The sequence below is a fragment of the Artemia sp. Qi Xiang Cuo genome, chromosome 5 (genome assembly GCF_049724085.1).
Source record: "Artemia sp. Qi Xiang Cuo chromosome 5, ASM4972408v1, whole genome shotgun sequence".
In the NCBI taxonomy this organism is placed as follows: Eukaryota; Metazoa; Arthropoda; class Branchiopoda; order Anostraca; family Artemiidae; genus Artemia; species Artemia sp. Qi Xiang Cuo.
In genome coordinates, this window is record NC_142798.1 from 11,309,781 (window position 1) to 11,330,143 (window position 20,363).

At 35.4% G+C, this 20,363-nt stretch overlaps 1 protein-coding gene and 1 pseudogene across 2 annotated transcripts in view; both read left to right on the top strand.

The window, feature by feature from the left end:
* waw (Translation factor waclaw) overlaps positions 1-20,363 on the top strand; it is a 554,624-nt gene that overhangs the window by 464,420 nt on the left and 69,841 nt on the right. For both annotated transcript variants that reach the window (XM_089089339.1, XM_089089338.1), the window contains exon 11: positions 69-197. In XM_089089339.1, the coding sequence (XP_088945465.1) occupies positions 69-197 (129 nt within the window). The remainder of the gene's footprint in view (positions 1-68; positions 198-20,363) is intronic.
* Positions 5,105-7,429, top strand: LOC148951807 (ATP-dependent 6-phosphofructokinase pseudogene; annotated as a pseudogene).

Consider the following 20,363-nt stretch of genomic DNA (forward strand, 5'->3'; position numbering starts at 1 on the left):
TATATATATATATATATATATATATATATATATAAATACGTTTATATTTAGTTATGTCTATATTCTAGTTAAATCTTCTGCTGAATGGTGTTTTAGTGGAAGAGTTGAGTAGCATAGTTCATCTTAGTAAGGCGCAAAGTTTTGGACGTCACTTGTGTCAAAAATTAAAAGAAGTTATTCCAAGACAGCAGTTTGTCGTAAGTTTGATTTCCAATATATCCCTATTTTTGGTGACAGTGCAATTGATTAAGTGATGGCTATATCTTCAGTACCTCCAGACCGGTCTATCACAGGGGCTTCTCCCTTGAGGACAGCCGGCGTGACAGTCATGTTTCTTGATCTTCAAAATGACTTTGGGAGAACACCAAAATCCCTTTTGTACTTGGCCAACATATTCATTCATTTCAGAAAAGTAGCACTAGCAAAAAATGAACATGAAAAAGCTGTTTCGAATGGAACATAGAATAGTTGACCTTTAACCATTCTATCGTGTCATTTTCTGGAAATTCTTTATAGTTGTTTTTTGTTTTGTTTTGTGTACATAAGGCAATTTACCGATTTGAAGTCCAACTGAAAGACCGAAAAAAGACAGAGACATCGTCCTTTGCACATCAAAACAAGAAACGAAAAAGGATGAAGACATCGTTCTTTGCACATCAAAACAAAGAACAAAAAAAGATCCTAAAGTAGCATTAAAAGCCTGTGTAAGAGTTGGGTATAACCCACTCTTACATAGAAATTTAATGCTGCTTTAGGATTTTTTGAAATGGAAAATCATTGTCCTTGTATCACTAGACACCAAATTAGTCTATTTTATGCAATCTCAGTGTGTTTTCTCTTAATGTGACGTTTTTAGTAGTTTTTAAAAAAAATATTTTTAATATGCTCTTTGTTTTACTTTATTAACTGTATTTGCAGTAGCGTCTTGTTGTTGATAGTTAATTTCTGTTTTCAAATTTCCCTCGTACCTATCCCTGAATGAGGAATCCTGCTAGTATTATCTTGCAGCTGTATCAGGGAGGACCGTTCACGAGTTTGCTTTACCAGAACTGTCACTGCAAACAGCGCTGCAGGGTGACTTCGAGGAATGATGCCCTTCGAGAAAACTATAGCCTAGTTAAAAATACAGTGTTTAAACTAGATTCTGATTTATTGATAATTCTTCAGGGTTTTGTTTGTTTCTGTTGTTTGTTTTTTTTTGGAGGGGGAGGGATTAAAAATCTCTTCATATCAAAATTACGCATTATGGGGTGCCTCCACATAGTGGTATAGTACTTATAGGCCTGAATATGCAATTGGTCAAAGGCAATAGGTCTGAGATAGTTTTTGCTGGATATCAACTCTTAGTAATAGAAGAGCATCACCAGGTGTGGAGAACCTTGTTTATAATCAAGAGGGGTCTAGGATTTCTCAAAGTCTCCATTCATAATGGAAGTTGCAGGGACTTCTGACCTTCTAGTTGTAAGCCTGCTTAAGAGCTTCCTGTAGCTTTGAAAAGATGTGCTACTCCTCGTCTGTGCTACTCCTCGTCATTTTGACATTTTGACTGACGAACTCAGACGCTTCTAGATGTACTTATTAGGAGTTTCGGAAACTCAGATCCCAGGGGTAGGAAACACAAAATAAGGTGATATAGAATTAATTTACTCATGCTAGAAGAACGGGGTCCATAGGCACAGAGTAGGGCTGGTGACGGATAAGGAGGCTGTGTAGTCTTGATTAGGTTGTGACAATATTAATAGAATGCTAGTTGCTCATTTTACGCCTAAAAAGTAAAAGCAATAAGTTATGCTAGTATATAATCTTGTAGGACCAACTGATGGAGATGGAGATGCCTCAGATGAATTGTGCTTACAGCTACACGTATAAACAGACAGGATCCTTTGTAAAATATATGGTATTTTTATTCTGGGACTTTAATGTCCCGGTCAGTAGAAATAGGGATAGATGGTATTGTATACTTGGTAAACTTGGTTTGGTTAAAGAAAACAGTAACGGTTATGCCCTGGGGGCATATAAGGTTCTTATAAACAGAGATGTTGTAAAAACTTCAAAAGGGGCTCATTCAATTGGAAATTGAGAGGGCTAGTGCCCTTTTTAATAGTGAAAGTGATTGGAGGTTAACTAATCCCCCTCTCACGCCCACCACTCCCCCAACAACATCCAATCAAAATTTTCAGATAGCCATTTTGTTCAACGTAGCAGAAAGCTCGAGAAATTATGTCTTTCAGGATGACAACCCCCCCGCCCCCCGTCCTCAGGAAAAGGGTTCTAAGTTATGCCCTAGGGGCATATATGGTTTTTATTGAAAGTGTTGTCGTAGAAACTTCAAAAGGGCTCATTTGATTGGAAAATATAAGGTCTAGTGCCTTTTTTAATAGTTGAAAGTGATTGGAGAGCGACTAACGCCCCTCTCCCGCCCATCATTTTCCCAAACACATCCAATCAAATTTTGAGATAGCCATTTTGTTTAACATAGTTGAAAGTTCTGGAAAATAGGTCTTAGAAGAAGACAACCACCCTCACAGCCCTTAGGGTAAGGGTTGTAATTTATACCCTGGGGGCATATAAGGTGCTTATTGAAAGCGGTTCAAACTCTACAGGAAAATTTTTAATTATTTATGCCGGAATGCAAAATTTCTTTATTATACCAAAAAATTGCTCCTTTTAGTTATAATCTTTTATGCTTGTCAAAAGCATATAAATATAAAAATTAACTTTGGAATGAGCCGTTAATTGACTCATTTATAATTAGTCTTTAAATGATACGTTTTTGGTGACGAAAACAGGAAACATGTCACTGCTTCCCTTGCGCAAAAAATAATTTTTCTTGTTACTTAAGATGAGGATCTATAACACTTTCTTTATGGGAGTTTTCGGCTATGACGATTTCAATTTTTCAATTTTGATTTCGACATGACACCATTTTCCAAGGGTGTCAGGTTATTTCTTGGAATGTCAATACATTTCTTATGTCAATAAGCTGTAAAAGCTTATTGTAGGTAATCCAAATAATCGTTACAATTCCTGAGCTTCAACTGGCGATTCCTCCTCATTTGGCAGTTTTTTTTTCTTTTAATATGTCTTGAAGATTAAGGTTACTGTGGACTAGAGTTTATTCTTTATTAGGTGGCATCAGATTCTGCAACCATGACTCAGGTACTAATTTATCTAATTAGACTAATTCGATTCTAGACTGATCTGGCTTTCGATTTTTTTCATTATATTTCTTTTATAGGAAATTGTTTTCTAATCGTTACCATTCCTTAGCTTCAAATGGTGATTCCTCCTCATTTGGCAGTTTTTTTTAACGTGTATTGAAGTTTTTGGTCACTGTTGACTAGATTTTGTTCTTTATTAGGTGGAATCAGACGCTGCAACCATGATTCAGTTACTAATTTATCATATTAAACCAATTCGAATTTAAACTGATCTGGCTTGCGATTTATTTCATCATATTTCTTATGCGAAAAAAGGAAATTTTTCAAATCGTTACCATTCCTGAGCTTCAAATGGCGATTTATCCTCATTTGGCAGTTTTTTTTTTTCAAAATGTGTCTTGAAGTTTTTGGTTACTGTGGGCTAGAGTTTATTCTTTATTAGGTGGCATCAGACGCTGCAAATATGATTCAGGTACTAATTTATCTTATTAGACTAATTCGAATCTAGACTGATCTGGCTTTCGATTTTTTCATCATATTTCTTATGTGAAAAAAGGAATTTTTTTTCTAATCGTTACCATTCCTGAGCTTCAAATGGCGATTCCTCCTCATTTGGCAGTTTTTTTTTAACGTGTATTGAAGTTTTTGGTCACTGTTGACTAGATTTTGTTCTTTATTAGGTGGAATCAGACGCTGCAACCATGATTCAGTTACTAATTTATCATATTAAACCAATTCGAATTTAAACTGATCTGGCTTGCGATTTATTTCATCATATTTCTTATGAGAAAAAAGTAAATTTTTCAAATCGTTACCATTCCTGAGCTTCAAATGGCGATTTATCCTCATTTGGCAGTTTTTTTTTTTCAAAATGTGTCTTGAAGTTTTTGGTTACTGTGGGCTAGAGTTTATTCTTTATTAGGTGGCATCAGACGCTGCAAATATGATTAAGGTACTAATTTATCTTATTAGACTAATTCGAATCTAGACTGATCTGGCTTTCGATTTTTTCATCATATTTCTTATGTGAAAAAAGGAATTTTTTTTCTAATCGTTACCATTCCTGAGCTTCAAATGGCGATTCCTCCTCATTTGGCAGTTTTTTTTAAATGTGTCTTGAAGTTTTTGGTCACTGTGGACTAGATTTTGTTCTTTATTTGGTGGAATCAGACGCTGCAACCATGATTCAGGTACTAATTTATCATATTAGACCAATTCGAATTTAAACTGATCTGGAGTGCAATTTGTTTCATCATATTTCTTATTTGAAAAAATGAAGTTTTTTCTAATTGTTACCATTCCTGAGCTTCAAATGGTGCTTCCTCTTCATTTGGCAGTTTTTTTTAATGTGTTTTGAAGTTTTTGGTTACTGTGGGTTAGAGTTCGTTTTTTATTAGTTGGCATCAGACGGTGCAACCATGATTCAGTTTCTAATTTATCTTATAAGACTAATTCGAACTTAAACTGACATGGCTTGCGATTTATTTCATCATATTTCTTATTCGAAAAAAGGAAGTTTTTTTCTAATTGTTTCCGATCCTGAGCTTCAAATGGCGATTCCTCCTCATTTGGCAGTTTTTTCAATGTTTTTTAAAGTTTTTGATTTTGGTTACTGTGGGCTAGAGTTCGTTCTTTATTAGGTGGCATCAGACGCTGCAACCATGATTCAGTTACTAATTAATCTTATCAGACTAATTCGAATTTAAACCTACCTGACTTGCGATTTTCTTCATCATATTTCTTGAGTGAAAAAACGAAGTTTTTTTCAAATTAAAAAAGTTCAAAAATATGTGGAGGGAAAGTTAATACTATACAGGTACTAATGATTATTCAATAAATGGAACGCTTTTGTTAGTAATAACTTTATCGTATGCTCAACATAAACTGTTCTGGTATTACTGAAAGATCTAGACATTTAATTCATCAGTGTCTCATAAGTATAAATGGTAGAAAAAGATTCCCAAGACAACTACAAAAAATTGAAAGGGTCATTAAAAGGTCAAGCAATTGCTGTTCTCACTTCTGGAGGAGACTCACAGGGCATGAATGCCACCCTGCGTGCTATAATTCGATGTGGTCTTTATGCTGGTGCGAAAGTATTTTTCATCAGGGAGGGTTACCAGGGCATGATAGATGGTGGTCCCAATATAGTAGAAGCAAACTGGTTAAGTGTCTCAAAAATTATACATAAGGGTGGTACAGTTATTGGATCAGCCCGTTGCAAAGAATTCCGAGACAGATCGGGGCGTCTCAAGGCGGCCAAAAACCTGGTGGGCAATGGAATAACAAATCTGGTTGTAATTGGGGGAGATGGATCACTTACTGGTGCTAATCTATTCAAGAAGGAATGGTCATCACTTTTGGAAGAACTAGTGGGCAAAGGAGAAATATGTGCACTAGAAAATACGAAATATTCGTGCTTGAGTGTCGTGGGAATTGTGGGAACTATTGATAATGATTTTTGTCAGACGGACGTGACTATTGGTGCTGACTCAGCACTACATCGTATTATTGAATCAATTGATGCTATAGTAGAAACAGCCAGCTCCCATCAAAGAACTTTTATACTGGAGGTTATGGGTAGGCATTGTGGATACCTAGCCCTTATTGCTGGCTTAGCCACAGAAGCTGACTTTGTTTTTATCCCTGAGTGGCCACCAGAAGGTGACTGGCAATCACAAATGTGTAAGAAACTAAGCTCACACCGGAAAGCTGGGCAAAGACTAAATATTGTCATTGTTTCGGAAGGTTCTCTCGACAGAAATGGTAATGCCATCACTGCTGAGATGATAAAGAACATTATAGTGAAAAACTTGAAACAAGATACCCGAATTACAGTTCTTGGTCATGTGCAACGAGGAGGAAAACCATCTGCCTTTGATAGAATCCTTGGTTGTCGTATGGGAGCTGAGGCTGTTATGACTCTCATGGAAGCGGAACCAGAAAATAGACCCTGTGTCATTTGCTTTGAGGGTAGTCAGTTAGTTCGACGTCCGTTGATTGATTGTGTTGAAGATACTCAGGCAGTTCAAAAGGTTTTGAGTGAGCGAAACTGGGAGAAAGTTGTCCAGCTTAGAGGTGACAGATTTGGATCAATTCTTAGCACATACAAAATACTAGATTGTATGATGCCCGTTAAACCAAGCACTGAAAATTTTCAAAATACTAGTAGGTATACCCTGGCAGTAATGTGTGTTGGGTCTCCTGCCTGTGGAATGAATGCAGCTATATATTCATTCACAAGGAGTTGCATCTACAGAGGTCATACTGTACTTGGTATTACTGATGGCATGGAAGGCCTTATAAATGATCTTGTTGAAGAGTTAAAGTGGTCATCTGTTGTTGGTTGGGTTCGGGAAGGTGGTACCTTCATTCGCACTAAGCGCACACTACCCGTAGGAAACTATGCAAAAATTGCTAAAACAATAAGCAAGCACAAGATAGATGGAATTTTGGTTATTGGCGGCTTTGATGCTTATCATTCTATTTTACAACTAGCAGAGCAGAGAAAGAACCACCAGGAATTCTGTATACCGATGGTAGTGATACCTTCGACTGTCAGTAATAATGTTCCAGGGTCAGATTTTTCCGTTGGAGCGGATACTGCTTTAAATGAAATAACTAGGATTTGTGATGGAATCCGCCAATCTGCTCACGGAACTAATCGTCGAGTTTTTGTTGTCGAAACAATGGGAGGCTTCTGTGGCTACTTGGCAACACTGGCAGGTCTTGCTGGTGGTGCAGACCAAGCCTACATCTTTGAAGAGCCTTGTAGTGCTTGGGAATATCTGAGGGACATTGCACGCATGAAAAATAAGATGCGTCACGGAGTTCAACGTGGGCTTGTTCTAACGAGCGGAAAAGCCAATGTAAATTATAATTCACAATTCATGAAAGAACTCTTCATCCATGAAGGTGATCCTGAATTCGATGTAAGGATGAATGTCTTAGGGCATTATCAACAAGGTGGCTCCCCATCACCATTTGACCGTTACTTAGGCACAAAAATGTCAGTAAAAGCAGCAGACTGGCTTATCAAAAATATCATTGAGTGTAACCAGCCTGGTGGCAATGTAACTGCGATTTCGCCTTATACAGCAGTTGTATTAGGAATTCTAGAAAAACAATACAATTTCACCCCCGTCGAGGAGCTTAAAACAGAAACTGATTTTGAACACAGGTTACCAAAAAGGCAATGGTGGTTAAAGTTAAGACATCTGTTAAGAATCTTAGCCAATCATGATTCCGCTTGCCCAGATGAAGAATAGCTTAAAGAGATAACTAGGGTCGTATATAGGTTCTTAAGTCCCTAAAACCTCAAACGATCCTAAAATGGTCCCTAAGAAAAAAAAGGTCCCTAAATTCCCTATTTCTAAATTCCTTATTGGTAAAGTATAGCAGTAGCAGGCCTGCATGGCTAATGTGTCAGGTACAATTATTTTGCATATTATGTAGTAAGAATTGTTCCCTAACTTCATACTGTTCAAATACTTCACCACCACAACCCCAATGTGTAAATATATAACCCAAATTATATATTTTCCATATATTCTGTCACTTCTCTTTATCTTATCTCACGCTAAGCTGAAAGAAACTAACGAAAAAAACCGGTTCTATAATGCATCAATTAATGAATGACTTAAGCAGTAGTAAAAAATTACTATGATCTGAATCATGGTTGCAGCGGCAGCTGCAACCTAGTAAAGAGTGAAATACAGCCCATAGTAATCAAAAGTTAAAAAAACGCGTTTTGAAAAAAAAAACTGCATAGTGAAAAAAATGCCATCTGACACTGATTCAGGAATGGTAACTATTATTTCGGTTCGTCTGAAAAGTAAAAGTTTATTGCGAAAAGAAATTTGTGGTGGTTTCGAAAAAAGCTAAAATCCCTAGAATATGGCGTCAGATCAAAATGAAAAGTTTACCATTGGAAGTAGCAAGGTTGAGAACCCGGGTCAGGGAAATTACAGTCCCCTTCCTTAAATAACAAGGAAAATCACTTTTTTGTATCGGTAGGACTGATCTGTCTCCTGTTTTTTTTTATTATTCAACAGGCCTAGCGGCCTACACGAACATCATAGAGAGATGCCTAATGGCTCATTCAAAAGCTATTTCTCATATCTACGTGCTTTTTATAAATTCCTCTATCTGCAAGAGTAATATGGCACTAAAATGACACATTATGTGCCATTTCTCAAGGGATGGGACTAGCGGGCTAATAGAACATCGTAGACAGATGTTTTATAGCTCATATAAAAGATATTGCTCATATCATTCAACCACCATTAAGTTCCAAATGGTACCTAAAACAGCACTTCTATTGGACAAGCAGAACTTATAAGAGTGATGTTTAATGTTTAATCAATTCTACCATTCGTAAGTGTGATATAGCACTGAGAAAAATACTTTTGGTGCCACTTCTTAAGTGGAAAACCTCTGAAGTGCAAAACAGGTGCTATAATAGTTATATTCCAGAACCCCTAACAGGAGGTTTGCAAGAACTCCTACCGTACACTCCCCCTCCCAGCCTCCCTAGTAAGTTTTATAAATCGTCTGCTCCTCAGTAAGCTACTGAAACATTAGCAGGCTACCACGCCATCATGGATACATGTTTAATGACTCAATAAAAGCTTTTGGTTATATTTACTAGATTTTAAACATTTCTACCATCTATTAGATTTCACAAATTTCAATGTTAATTAGTTTCTTGGGAGAATTTGTAATGAAATCTTTGTCATGGTTGAAGCATTAACTGCAGCCTAGTAAAGAGGGAACCACGGCCATAGTAACTAAAAGTAAAAAAATACTAAAACGTTGTTTTTTTTTCCAGACCTAGCGGGTTCCCAGAACATCATAGAGAAATGCTTAAGAGCTCATTCAATACCTATTTCTCATATGTACGTGGTTTATATAAGTTCCACCGTCTACAAGTGCCATATGACATGAAAAAAGGCACTTTTATAGCATTTCTCAAGGGGTGGGGCTAGCGGGCTACCAGAACATCTTTGATAGTCAAGGAGGCACACTTGTGCCTCTATAAAGAGGCGACCCACCACAATGTTAAGCGATTTCTGGTCCTAGCGGTCGCAGAGAGACAGCGGTCATCGCGTTTTGTAGCCCAAGCTCCAACTAAGAAACGTGCAAAATTTCTCCCCCCCCTTCCGACTTTATCTTCATGGGTAAAAGTGGACCGGAAGTTTCGACCCTCTGACCACAGTCCCCCTTTAACGTTGTCCGATTGAAATTTAGAGGTTAAGCTTTCCTACGGCCTGGGAGCCTATCCTTGAAATTTCAGCTCAATCCGATCAATCTTTCCCTGTTTTCCAAAAAACAAGTATAGCCACTTAAAGTTCATTTCTCTTTTTTTTATCCGCCACGCCTAAAGGTCACAGTTGGTAACGGATCCGGGTGAATGAGGACTTATTCGAACCAGAATTCGACCCAGGAGGGCCTTTTGATATTTTCAGACCGAAAAAATTATCCTCCGAATTTACATTTACGAAAAACCTCGTTTTCCTATAAGAGCCCATGTTAATTTTTCCCACCACAGCCCCCCTTTAACATTGTTTGATCGGGCTGAAATTTAGAGGATAAGCTTTCCTGGGGCCTGGGAGCTTATCCTCAAAATTTCAGCTCCCTGTTTTCCAAAAACCAAATATCAAGTTTTGTGGGGATTTGCTTTCGTCAAAAATACATCGCACATAATAAAAATAATTTAACGTGTCTCTGTGGTACAGTGGTCGCTATTCCTGACTGTCAGTCGGAGGACCAGAGTTCGATTCCCCGTCAGAGAATTTTTTTATATATTGAATTTAAAGTTTAAAAAAGAAACTCAGTTTCTTTTTTAAATCCAATCTATTAAATCCTTCGGCTCAACAGGCGTCTCCGTTGAAATGCAAGAGTTGGAATATTTCAGTAGTGTTTTGTTGTGGTTTACTTTGTCACACTTACATTGTCATAATTTTTCAAAGTTCATTTTGGATTTCTTTCGTTGAAATGCAAGAGTTGGAATATTTCAGTAGTGTTTTGTCATGGTTTACCTTGTCACAGTTACATTCTCTTAATTTTTCAAAGTTCATTTTGAATTTCTCTCATTGAAAAGCAAGAGTTGGAATATTTCAGTAGTGTTTTGTTGTGGTTTACTTTGTCACACTTACATTCTCATAATTTTTCAAAGTTCATTTTGGATTTCTTTCGTTGAAATGCAAGAGTTGGAATATTTCAATAGTGTTTTGTTGTGGTTTACCTTGTCACAGTTACTTTCTCTTGATTTTTCAAAGTTCATTTTGAATTTCTATCGTTGAAATGCAAAAGTTGGAATATTTCAGTAGTGTTTTGTCATGGTTTACCTTGTCACAGTTACATTCTCTTGATTTTTCAAAGTTCATTTTGGTTTTCATTCGTTGAAATGCAAGAGTTGGAATATTTCAGTAGTGTTTTGTCGTGGTTTACTTTGTCACAGTTACATTCTCTTGATTTTTCAAAGTTCATTGTGGATTTCTTTCGTTGAAATGGAAGAGTTGGAATATTTCAGTAGTGTTTTGTCGTGGTTTACTTTGTTACAGTTACATTCTTATGATTTTTCAAAGTTCATTGTGGATTTCTTTTGTTGAAATGTGTTATGTTGTGCTTTACCTTGACACAGTTACATTTTCTTGATTTTTCAAAGTTCATTTTGAATTTTTTTCGTTGAAATGCAAGAGTTGGAATATTTCAGTAGTATTCTGCCGTGGTTCACTTTGTCACAGTTACATTCTCTTGATTTTTCAAACATAATTTTGGTTTTCTTTCGTTGAAATCCAAGGGTTGGAACATTCCAGTATTGTTTTGACGTGGTTTACCTTGTCAAATTTATATTTTCTTAATTTTTTAAATTTCATTTTTGATTTCTTTCGTTGAAATGCAAGAGTTGGAATATTTCAGTAGTGTTTTGTTGTGGTTTACCTTGTCACAGTTACACTCTCTTAATTTTTCAAAGTTCATTTTGGATTTCTTTCGATGAAATGCAAGAGTTGGAATATTTCAATAGTGTTTTTTCGTGGTTTACCTAGTCATAGTTACATTCTCTTAATTTTTCAAAGTTCATTTTGGATTTCTTTGGATGAAATGCAAGATTTGGAAAATTTCAATAGTGTTTTGTCGTGGTTTACCTAGTCATAGTTACATTCTCTTAATTTTTCAAAGTTCATATTTCTTTCGTTGAAATGCAAGAGTTAGAATATTTCAGCAGTGTTTTGTTGTGGTTTACCTTATCACAGCTACATTTTCTTGATTTTTCAAAGTTCATTTTGAATTGCTTTCGTTGAAATGCAAGAGTTGGAATATTTTAGTAGTGTTTTGTCATGGTTTACCTTGTCACAGTTACATTCTCTTGATTTTTCAGTTCATTTTGAATTTCTTTCATTGAAATGCAAGAGTTGGAATATTTCAGTAGTGTTTTGTAGCGGTTTACCTTGTCACAGCTACATTCTCTTAATTTTTCAAAGTTCATTTTGGATTTCTTTCATTCAAATGCAAGAGTTGGAATATTTCAGTAGTGTTTTGTCATGTTTTACCTTGTCACAGTTACATTCTCTTAATTTTTTAAAGTTCATTTTGAATTTCTTTCGTTGAAATGCAAGAGTTGGAATATTTCAGTTGTGTTTTGTCATGGTTTACCCTGTCAAAGTTAAATTCTATTCATTTTTCAAAGTTCATTTTGAATTTCATTCGTTGAAATGCAAGAGTTGGAATATTTCAGTAGTGTTTTGTCATGGTTTACCTTGTCACAGTTACATTCTCTTGATTTTTCAAAGTTCATATTGGAATTCTTTCGTGAAATGCGAGAATTGGAATATTTCAGTAGTGTTTTGCCGTGGTTTACTTTGTCACAATTAAATTCTCTTAATTTTTCAAAGTTCATTTTGGATTTCTTTCGTTGAAATGCAAGAGTTGGAATATTTCAGTAGTGTTTTGTCGTGGTTTACTTTGTCACAGTTACATTCTCTTGATTTTTCAAAGTTCATTGTGGATTTCATTCGTTGAAATGTGTTTTATGTGCTTTACCTTGACACAGTTACATTTTCTTGATTTTTCAAAGTTCATTTGTATTTCTTTCGTTGAAATGCAAGAGTTGGAATATTTCAGTAGTGTTTTGCTGTGGTTTACCTTGTCACAGTTACATTCTCTTGATTTTTCAAAGTTCATTTGGACTTCTTTCGTGAAATGCAAGAGTTGGAATATTTCAGTAGTGTTTTGCCGTGGTTTACTTTGTCACAGTTACATTCTCTTAATTTTTCAATGCTCATTTTGGATTTCTTTCGTTGAAATGCAAGAGTTGGAATATTTCAGTAGTGTTCTGTCGTGGTTTACTTTGTCACAGTTACATTCTCTTGATTTTTCAAAGTTCATTGTGGATTTCATTCGTTGAAATGTGTTTTGATGTGCTTTACCTTGACACAGTTACTTTTTCTTTTTTTTCAAAGTTCATTTGTATTTCTTTCGTTGAAATACAAGAGTTGGAATATTTCAGTAGTGTTTTGTTGTTCTTTACCTTGACTCAGTTACATTCTCTTGATTTGTTATATTTCATTTTGATTTAATTCGTTGAAATGAAAGTTTTGGAAGAGTTCAGTAGTGTTTTTTTGTGCTTTAAATTGTCACAGTTACATTCTCTTTATTTTTAAAAGTTCATTTGGATTTCTTTCGTTGAAATGCAACAGTTGGAATTTTTCAGTAGTGTTTTGTTGTGGTTTACCTTAACACAGTTAAATTCTCTTAATTTTTCAAAGTTCATTTTGGATTTCTTTCGTGAAATGCAAGAGTTAGAATATTTCAGTAGTGTTTTGTTGTGGTTTACCTTAACACAGTTACATTCAGTGCTCATGAGCGCTCATGCGCATATGAGCGCTCATGATAAGCTAACCTAACTTATGCATGATACAAAGTCAACCTGGGGGGATTTTCCGGTGAGTATGGTTAGGTTAGGTTAGGCTAGATCAAGTTAGGTTAGGTTAAGTTAGGTTAGGTTAGGTTGGCCTACGTACGCGCGCGTACGTCGGCTAACCTAACCTAACTTAACCTCATCTAACTTGATCTAGCCTAGCCTAACCAAACTCGCCGGAAAATCCCCCCAGGTCGACTTTGTATCATTCTTAAGTTAGGTTAGCTTATCATGAGCGCTCATGATAAGCTAATCTAACCTAACCTAACTTAAACATGAAGAAATTTTTACTAGCTAACCTAACCTAACTTAGCTAACCTAACCTAACTTAGCTAACCTAAACTAACCTAGCAACAACACAGACATGTAAACAAATATATTCAGACATAGAAACAGATAAGGACATGCACTCTAGACATTTAAACCAACAAAGACAAATTCTTGGACTTGTAAAAAACCAACCCAGATACGAACCACTAGTGAAATATTCCAACTCTTACATTTCAACGGAAGAAATCCAAAATGAACTTTGAAAAATCACGAGAATTTAACTGTGAAAAGGTAAACCATGACAAAACACTACTGAAATATTCCAACTCTTGCATATCAATGAATGAAATCCAAAATGAACTTTGAAAAATCAAGAGATTGTAGCGGTAACTATGTAAACCATAACAAAACACTACTGAAATATTCCAACTCCTGCATTTCAATGAAAGAAATTCAAATGAACTTGGAAAAATCAACAGAATGTAACTGTGACACGTTAAACCACGACATAACACCACTGAAATATTCCAACTCTTGCATTTCAATGAGTGAAATTCAAAATGAACTTTGAAAAATCAAGAGAATGTAACTGTGACAAAGTAAACCACGACAGAACACTACTGAAATATTCCAACTCTTGCATATCAACGAAAAAAATTCAAAATGAACTTTGAAAAATCAAGAGAATGTAACAGTGACAAGGTAAACCACAACAAAACACTATTTCATTCAACGAATGAAATTCAAAATGAACTTTGAAAAATCAAGAGAATGTATCTGTGACAAGGTAAACCATGACAAAACACTACTGAAATATTCCAACTCTTGCATTTCAATGAAAGAAATCCAAAATGAACTTTGAAAAAATAAGAGAATGTAACTGTGACAAGGTAAACCACGACAAAACACTACTGAAATATTCCAACTTTTGCATTTCAACGAATGAAATCCGAAATGAACTTTGAAATAACAATAGAATGTAACTATGACAAGGTAAACCATGACAAAACACTACTGAAATATTCCAACTCTTGCATTTCAACGAAAAAAATTAAAAATGAACTTTGAAAAATCAAGATAATGTAACTGTGATATGGTAAACCACAACAAACACTACTGAAATATTCCAACTCTTACATTTCAACGAAAGAAATCCAAAATGAACTTTGAAAAATTAAGAGAATGTAAGTGTGACAAGGTAAACCACAACAAAACACTACTGAAATATTCCAACTCTTGCATTTCAACCAAAAAAAAACAAAATGAACTTTGAAAAATAACGAGAATGTAAGTGTGACTAGGTAAACCACAACAAAACACTACTGAAATATTTCGACTCTTGAATTTCAAAGAAAGAAAACCAAAATGAAGTTTGAAAAATCAAGAGAATGTAACTGTGACTAGGTAAACCACGACAAAACACTATTGAAATATTTCAACTCTTGCATTTCATCGAAACAAATTCAAAATGAACTTTAAAAAATCAAGAGAATATAACTGTGACAAGGTAAACAACGACAAAACACTACTGAAATATTCCAACTCTTTCATTTCAACGAAAGAAAACCAAAATTATCTTTGAAAAATCGAGAGAATGTAACTGTGACAAAGTAAACTACAATAAAACACTACTGAAATATTCCCACTCTTGCATTTCACGAAAGAAATCCAAAATGAACTTTGAAAAATTAAGAGAATGTAACTGTGTTAAGGTAAACCACAACAAAACCCTACTGAAAAATTCCAACTCTTGCATTTCAACGAAAAAAATCCATCTGAATTTTGAAAAATCAAGAGGTTTTTACTTTGAGAAGGTAAACCACAACAAAACAGTACTGAAATATTCAAGCTGTTGCATTTCAACGAAAGGAATCCAAATGAACTTTGAAAAATCAAGAAAATGTAACTGTGTCAATGTAAAGCACATAAAACACATTTCAACGAATGAAATCCACAATGAACTTTGAAAAATCAAGAGAATGTAACTGTGACAAAGTAAACCACGACAAAACACAACTGAAATATTCCAACTCTTGTATTTCAACGAATGAAATTCAAAATGAACTTTGGAAAATCAAGAGAATGTAACTGTAACAAAGTAAACCACGGCAAAACACTACTGAAATATTCCAACTCTTGCATTTCACGAAAGAAGTCCAAATGAACTTTGAAAAATCAAGAGAATGTAACTGTGACAAGGTAAACCACAGCAAAACACTACTGAAATATTCCAACTCTTGCATTTCAACGAAAGAAATACAAATGAACTTTGAAAAATCAAGAAAATGTAACTGTGTCAAGGTAAAGCACATCAAAACACATTTCAACGAATGAAATCCACAATGAACTTTGAAAAATCAAGAGAATGTAACTGTGACAAAGTAAACCACGACAAAACACTACTGAAATATTCCAACTCTTGCATTTCAACGAATGAAAACCAAAATGAACTTTGAAAAATCAAGAGAATGGAACTGTGACAAGGTAAACCATGACAAAACACTACTGAAATATTCCAACTCTTGTATTTCAACGATAGAAATTTCAAATGAACTTTTAAAAATCAAGAGAATGTAACTGTGACAATGTAAACCACAACAAAACACTATTGAAATATTGTAATGCCTTGCATTTCAACGAAAGAAATTCAAAATGAACTTTGAAAAATAAAGAGAATGTAACTGTGACAAGGTAAACCACAACAAAACACTACTGAAATATTCCAACTCTTGCATTTCAATGAAAGGAATTCAAAATAAACTTTGAAAAATTAAGAGAATGTAACTGTGACAAGGTAAACCATGACAAAACACTACTGAAATATTACAACTCTCGCATTTCATCGAAAGAAATTCAAAATGAACTTTGAAAAATTAAGAGAATGTAACTGTGACAAGGTAAACCACAACAAAACACTACTGAAATATTCAAACTCTTGCATTTCAATGAAAGAAATTCAAAATGAACTTTTAAAAATCAAGAGAATGTAACTTTGACAAGGAAAACCACGACAAAACACTACTGAAATATTCCAACTCTTGCATTTCAACGAAAGAAATTCAAAATGAACTTTGAAAATTCAAGAGAATTTAACTGTGACAAGGTAAACCTTGCCAAAACACTACTGAAATATTCCAACTCTTACATTTCAACGAAATAAATTCAAAATGAACTTTGAAAAATTAAGAGAATGTAAGTGTGACAAGGTAAACCACGACAAAACACTACTGAAATATTCCAACTCTTGGATTTCAACGAAAGAAAACCAAAATGAACTTTAAAAAATCAAGAGAATGTAACTGTGACAAGTTAAACCACATCAAAACACTACTGAAATATTCCAACTCTTGCATTTGAACGAAAGAAATCCAAAATGAACTTTGAAAAATCAAGAGAATGTAACTGTGACAAGGTAAACCACGACAAAACACTACTGAAATATTCCAACTCTTGTATTTCAATGATAGAAATTTCAAATGAACTTTTAAAAATCAAGAGAATGTAACTGTGACAATGTAAACCACAACAAAACACTATTGAAATATTGCAACTCTTGCATTTCAACGAAAGAAATTCAAAATGAACTTTGAAAAATAAAGAGAATGTAACTGTGACAAGGTAAACCACAACAAAACACTACTGAAATATTCCAACTCTTGCATTTCAATGAAAGAAATTCAAAATGAACTTTGAAAAATTAAGAGAATTTAACTGTGACAAGGTAAACCATGACAAAACACTATTGAAATATTCCAAGTCTCGCATTTCATCGAAAGAAATTCAAAATGAACTTTGAAAAATTAAGAGAATGTAAGTGTGAGAAGGTAAACCACAACAAAACACTACTGAAATAATCCAACTCTTGCATTTCAATGAAATAAATTCAAAATTAACTTTGAAAAATCATTATTATTTAACTTTTACATGGTAAACCATGACAAAACACTACTAAAATAGTACAACTCTTACATTTCAAAGAAATAAATTGAAAATTAACTTTGAAAAATTAAGAGAATGTAACTGTGACAAGGTAAACCATGACAAGACACTACTGAAATATTCCAACTCTTGCATTTCAATGAAAAAAATCCAAATGAACTTTGAAAAATTAAGAGAATGTAAGTGTGACAAGGTAAGCCACACCAAAACACTACTGAAACATTCCAACCCTTGCATTTCAATGAAAGAGAAACCAAAATGATCTTTGAAAAATCAAGAGAATGTAACTGTGACAATTTAAACCACATCAAAACACTACTGAAATATTCCAACTCTTGCATTTCACCGAAAAAAATCCAAAATGAACTTTGAAAAATCAAGAGAATGTAACTGTGACATGGTAAACCACGACAAAACACTACTGAAATAATCCAACTCTTGCATTTCAATGAAACAAATTCAAAATAAACTTTGAAAAATCAAGACAATGTAAATGTGACAAAGTAAACCACGACAAAACACTATTGAAGTATTCCAACTCTTGCATTTGAACGAAAGAAATTCAAAATGAACTTTGAAAAATTAAGAGAATGTAACTGTGACAAGGTAAACCATGACAAAACACTACTGAAATATTCCAACACCTGCATTTCAACGAAAGAAATCCAAAATGAACTTTGAAAAATCAAGAGAATGTAGCTGTGACATTGTAAACCACGACAAAACACTAATGGTGGGAGGGGGAGCCAAAAGTTGGGGGGATGGGGTCCTTGTGTCTCAGAATGCGCAAATTAAAAGTATTAAAAAATGGGGGGGGGGGGGCAAAAAAGTTGGGGGGGGGCCTGGGGGCTCTTTGGGGGCTCGGGGGCCTTTGGGGTCCGGGGGTCCTTTGGGGTTGGGGGGTTCCTTTGGGGGTTTGGGTAGGAGGGCCCTTTGGGGTTGGGGTAGAGGACCTCACAACACTGTTCAAATAGAACTTGTGTATTATAACGACCAGTTAAACATAAAGGCAAATGGGAGGGTCGGAGTGGGAGGGGGATTAGTTTCCCTCCAATCACTTTCGACTATTAAAAAGGTCATCAGCCCTTTTCCTACGACAACTCCTTCGATACGAAGTGCCCTGGTCTAAACAACAACAACAACAAAAAATGATACATTATACCCGCATCGATCTCTACTATAAAAAAATCAAGCCTTCCAATCACTTTCGATTATTAAAAAGGGCACTAGGCTTTTCGATTTCCAAACTAATGATCCCTTTTTGAGTTTCTACGACAACGCTTTCTATAAACACCTTATATGCCCCCAGGGCATAAATTACAACCCTTACCCTAAGGACTGTGAGGGTGGTTGTCATCCTCTAAGACCTAATTTCCAGAACTTTCAACTATGTTAAACAGAATGGCTATCTCAAAATTTTAATTGGATGTGTTTCGGGAAATGGTGGGCGTGGAAGGGGTGTTAGTTGCCTTCCAATCATTTTCGACTATTAAAAAGGGCACAAGCCACTCCAATCTATAATTGAATGAGCCCTTTTCGAAGTTTCTACGACAACTTCTTCGATATGAAGTGCCCTGGTCTAAAGGAAAAAATAATAAATAATACATTTTGCCAACATCGTTCTTATATACCTCCAGGGCATAACTACAAAACCCTTGCCCTAAGGGTTGTTGGGGATTAACCTCCTCAAAAAACATATTTTCTCTCTGAAAATCAGTTACTCTGAACAAAGTATCCTCCTCAAAATATATTTTCTATCTGGAAATCAACTACGCTGAACAAAATGACTATCTTAAAATTTTGATTGGATGTGTTTGGGGAAACGGTGGGCGTTGAAGGGGTGTTAGCTGCCTTCCAATCACTTTCGACTATTCAAAAGGGCACTAGTTATTCAAATTTCCAATCGAATGAGCCCTTTTTGAAGTTTCTACGACAACTCCTTCGATACGGATTGCCCTGGTATGAAAAAAAAAAAAATAATACATTTTGCCAACATTGTTCTTTACTTAGACAGCTCGATTGCGCTGCCTATGACAACATCCTGAATTGCCTAATGCTCTTTTACCTACCTCGTTTCATCCGAAAAATCAGAAAGCAAAATGAACAGAATTTTAAAGTGGAAGGTAGAATTTTTGTTTCAAGAAAAATTTTTTCTTCTCCTTCCTATGAACCGATATATATGGCGAGCCCAAGATGACAGTATTTATCTTTAAGAAACAGATTAGCTGGGATGACCATTGAAGCCAGGAGGTCGATATCGATAACCAAAAAAGAGAGAAAAAAACAAAAAAAACGGTGGCGTATTAGTGACGCTGCCGCTGATAGAATCAGCGGCGGCGTCAGCGCGCTGATGCAAGCGCGGCGGCGCGCCGCCTTTTTTTTGGGCGGCGCGCCGCCGACTTTTCGGCGTGGCTTCGGGGTCTACTTCTGAGGATTTGGCAATGACTACTCAGTCTGTTACAGTTATAACTACAAACTTGTCTCTGTGCCAGGTAGTGTTATGTACTCAGTGTGATCATGTATGATGGTAAAATAAATGAACCTGAACTGCTAGTTTATTCTGAGCCCTTCTTCTGCTCCCTGTTTTTCTGTTCAAAATTGTTAAAGTTCATCACAGTATAGCTTGTTATTGGTTAGGGGAAAATCTCCTGAGGAGACGGAAAATAATAATTCTCAGTAGGGTTTTTAATCAAATACATGCAATAGGGTGTTCTTATGGTAAAAAATTGAAGCAAACTCTGTTTTTGCTGTAAAACAGTTCTTTGCAAGGGCAAAACTAGGGGGCGGCAGCCTTCATCGATAAAAGATGCAATAGTTGTTTTTATGGTAAAAAACTACAGCAGACTTCGTTTGTGTTGCAAACCAGTTCTTCGCAAGAGCAAAAGTGGGGGGTGAGGGGGGCGGAAGCCCCCCAAAATAAAAAAAACCTTAAGAAAAGAGGCTGCAAAAGCGAGGGGTTTGGGGGGCGGCCGCCCCCCAACTGTGCCTCCTAATCCCTGTACGTTTTAAGGTTCGACCTTGTAACTCAGCCTCTTTAACTCTTTAGAAAACGTCGTTTTTTTAAAATAATT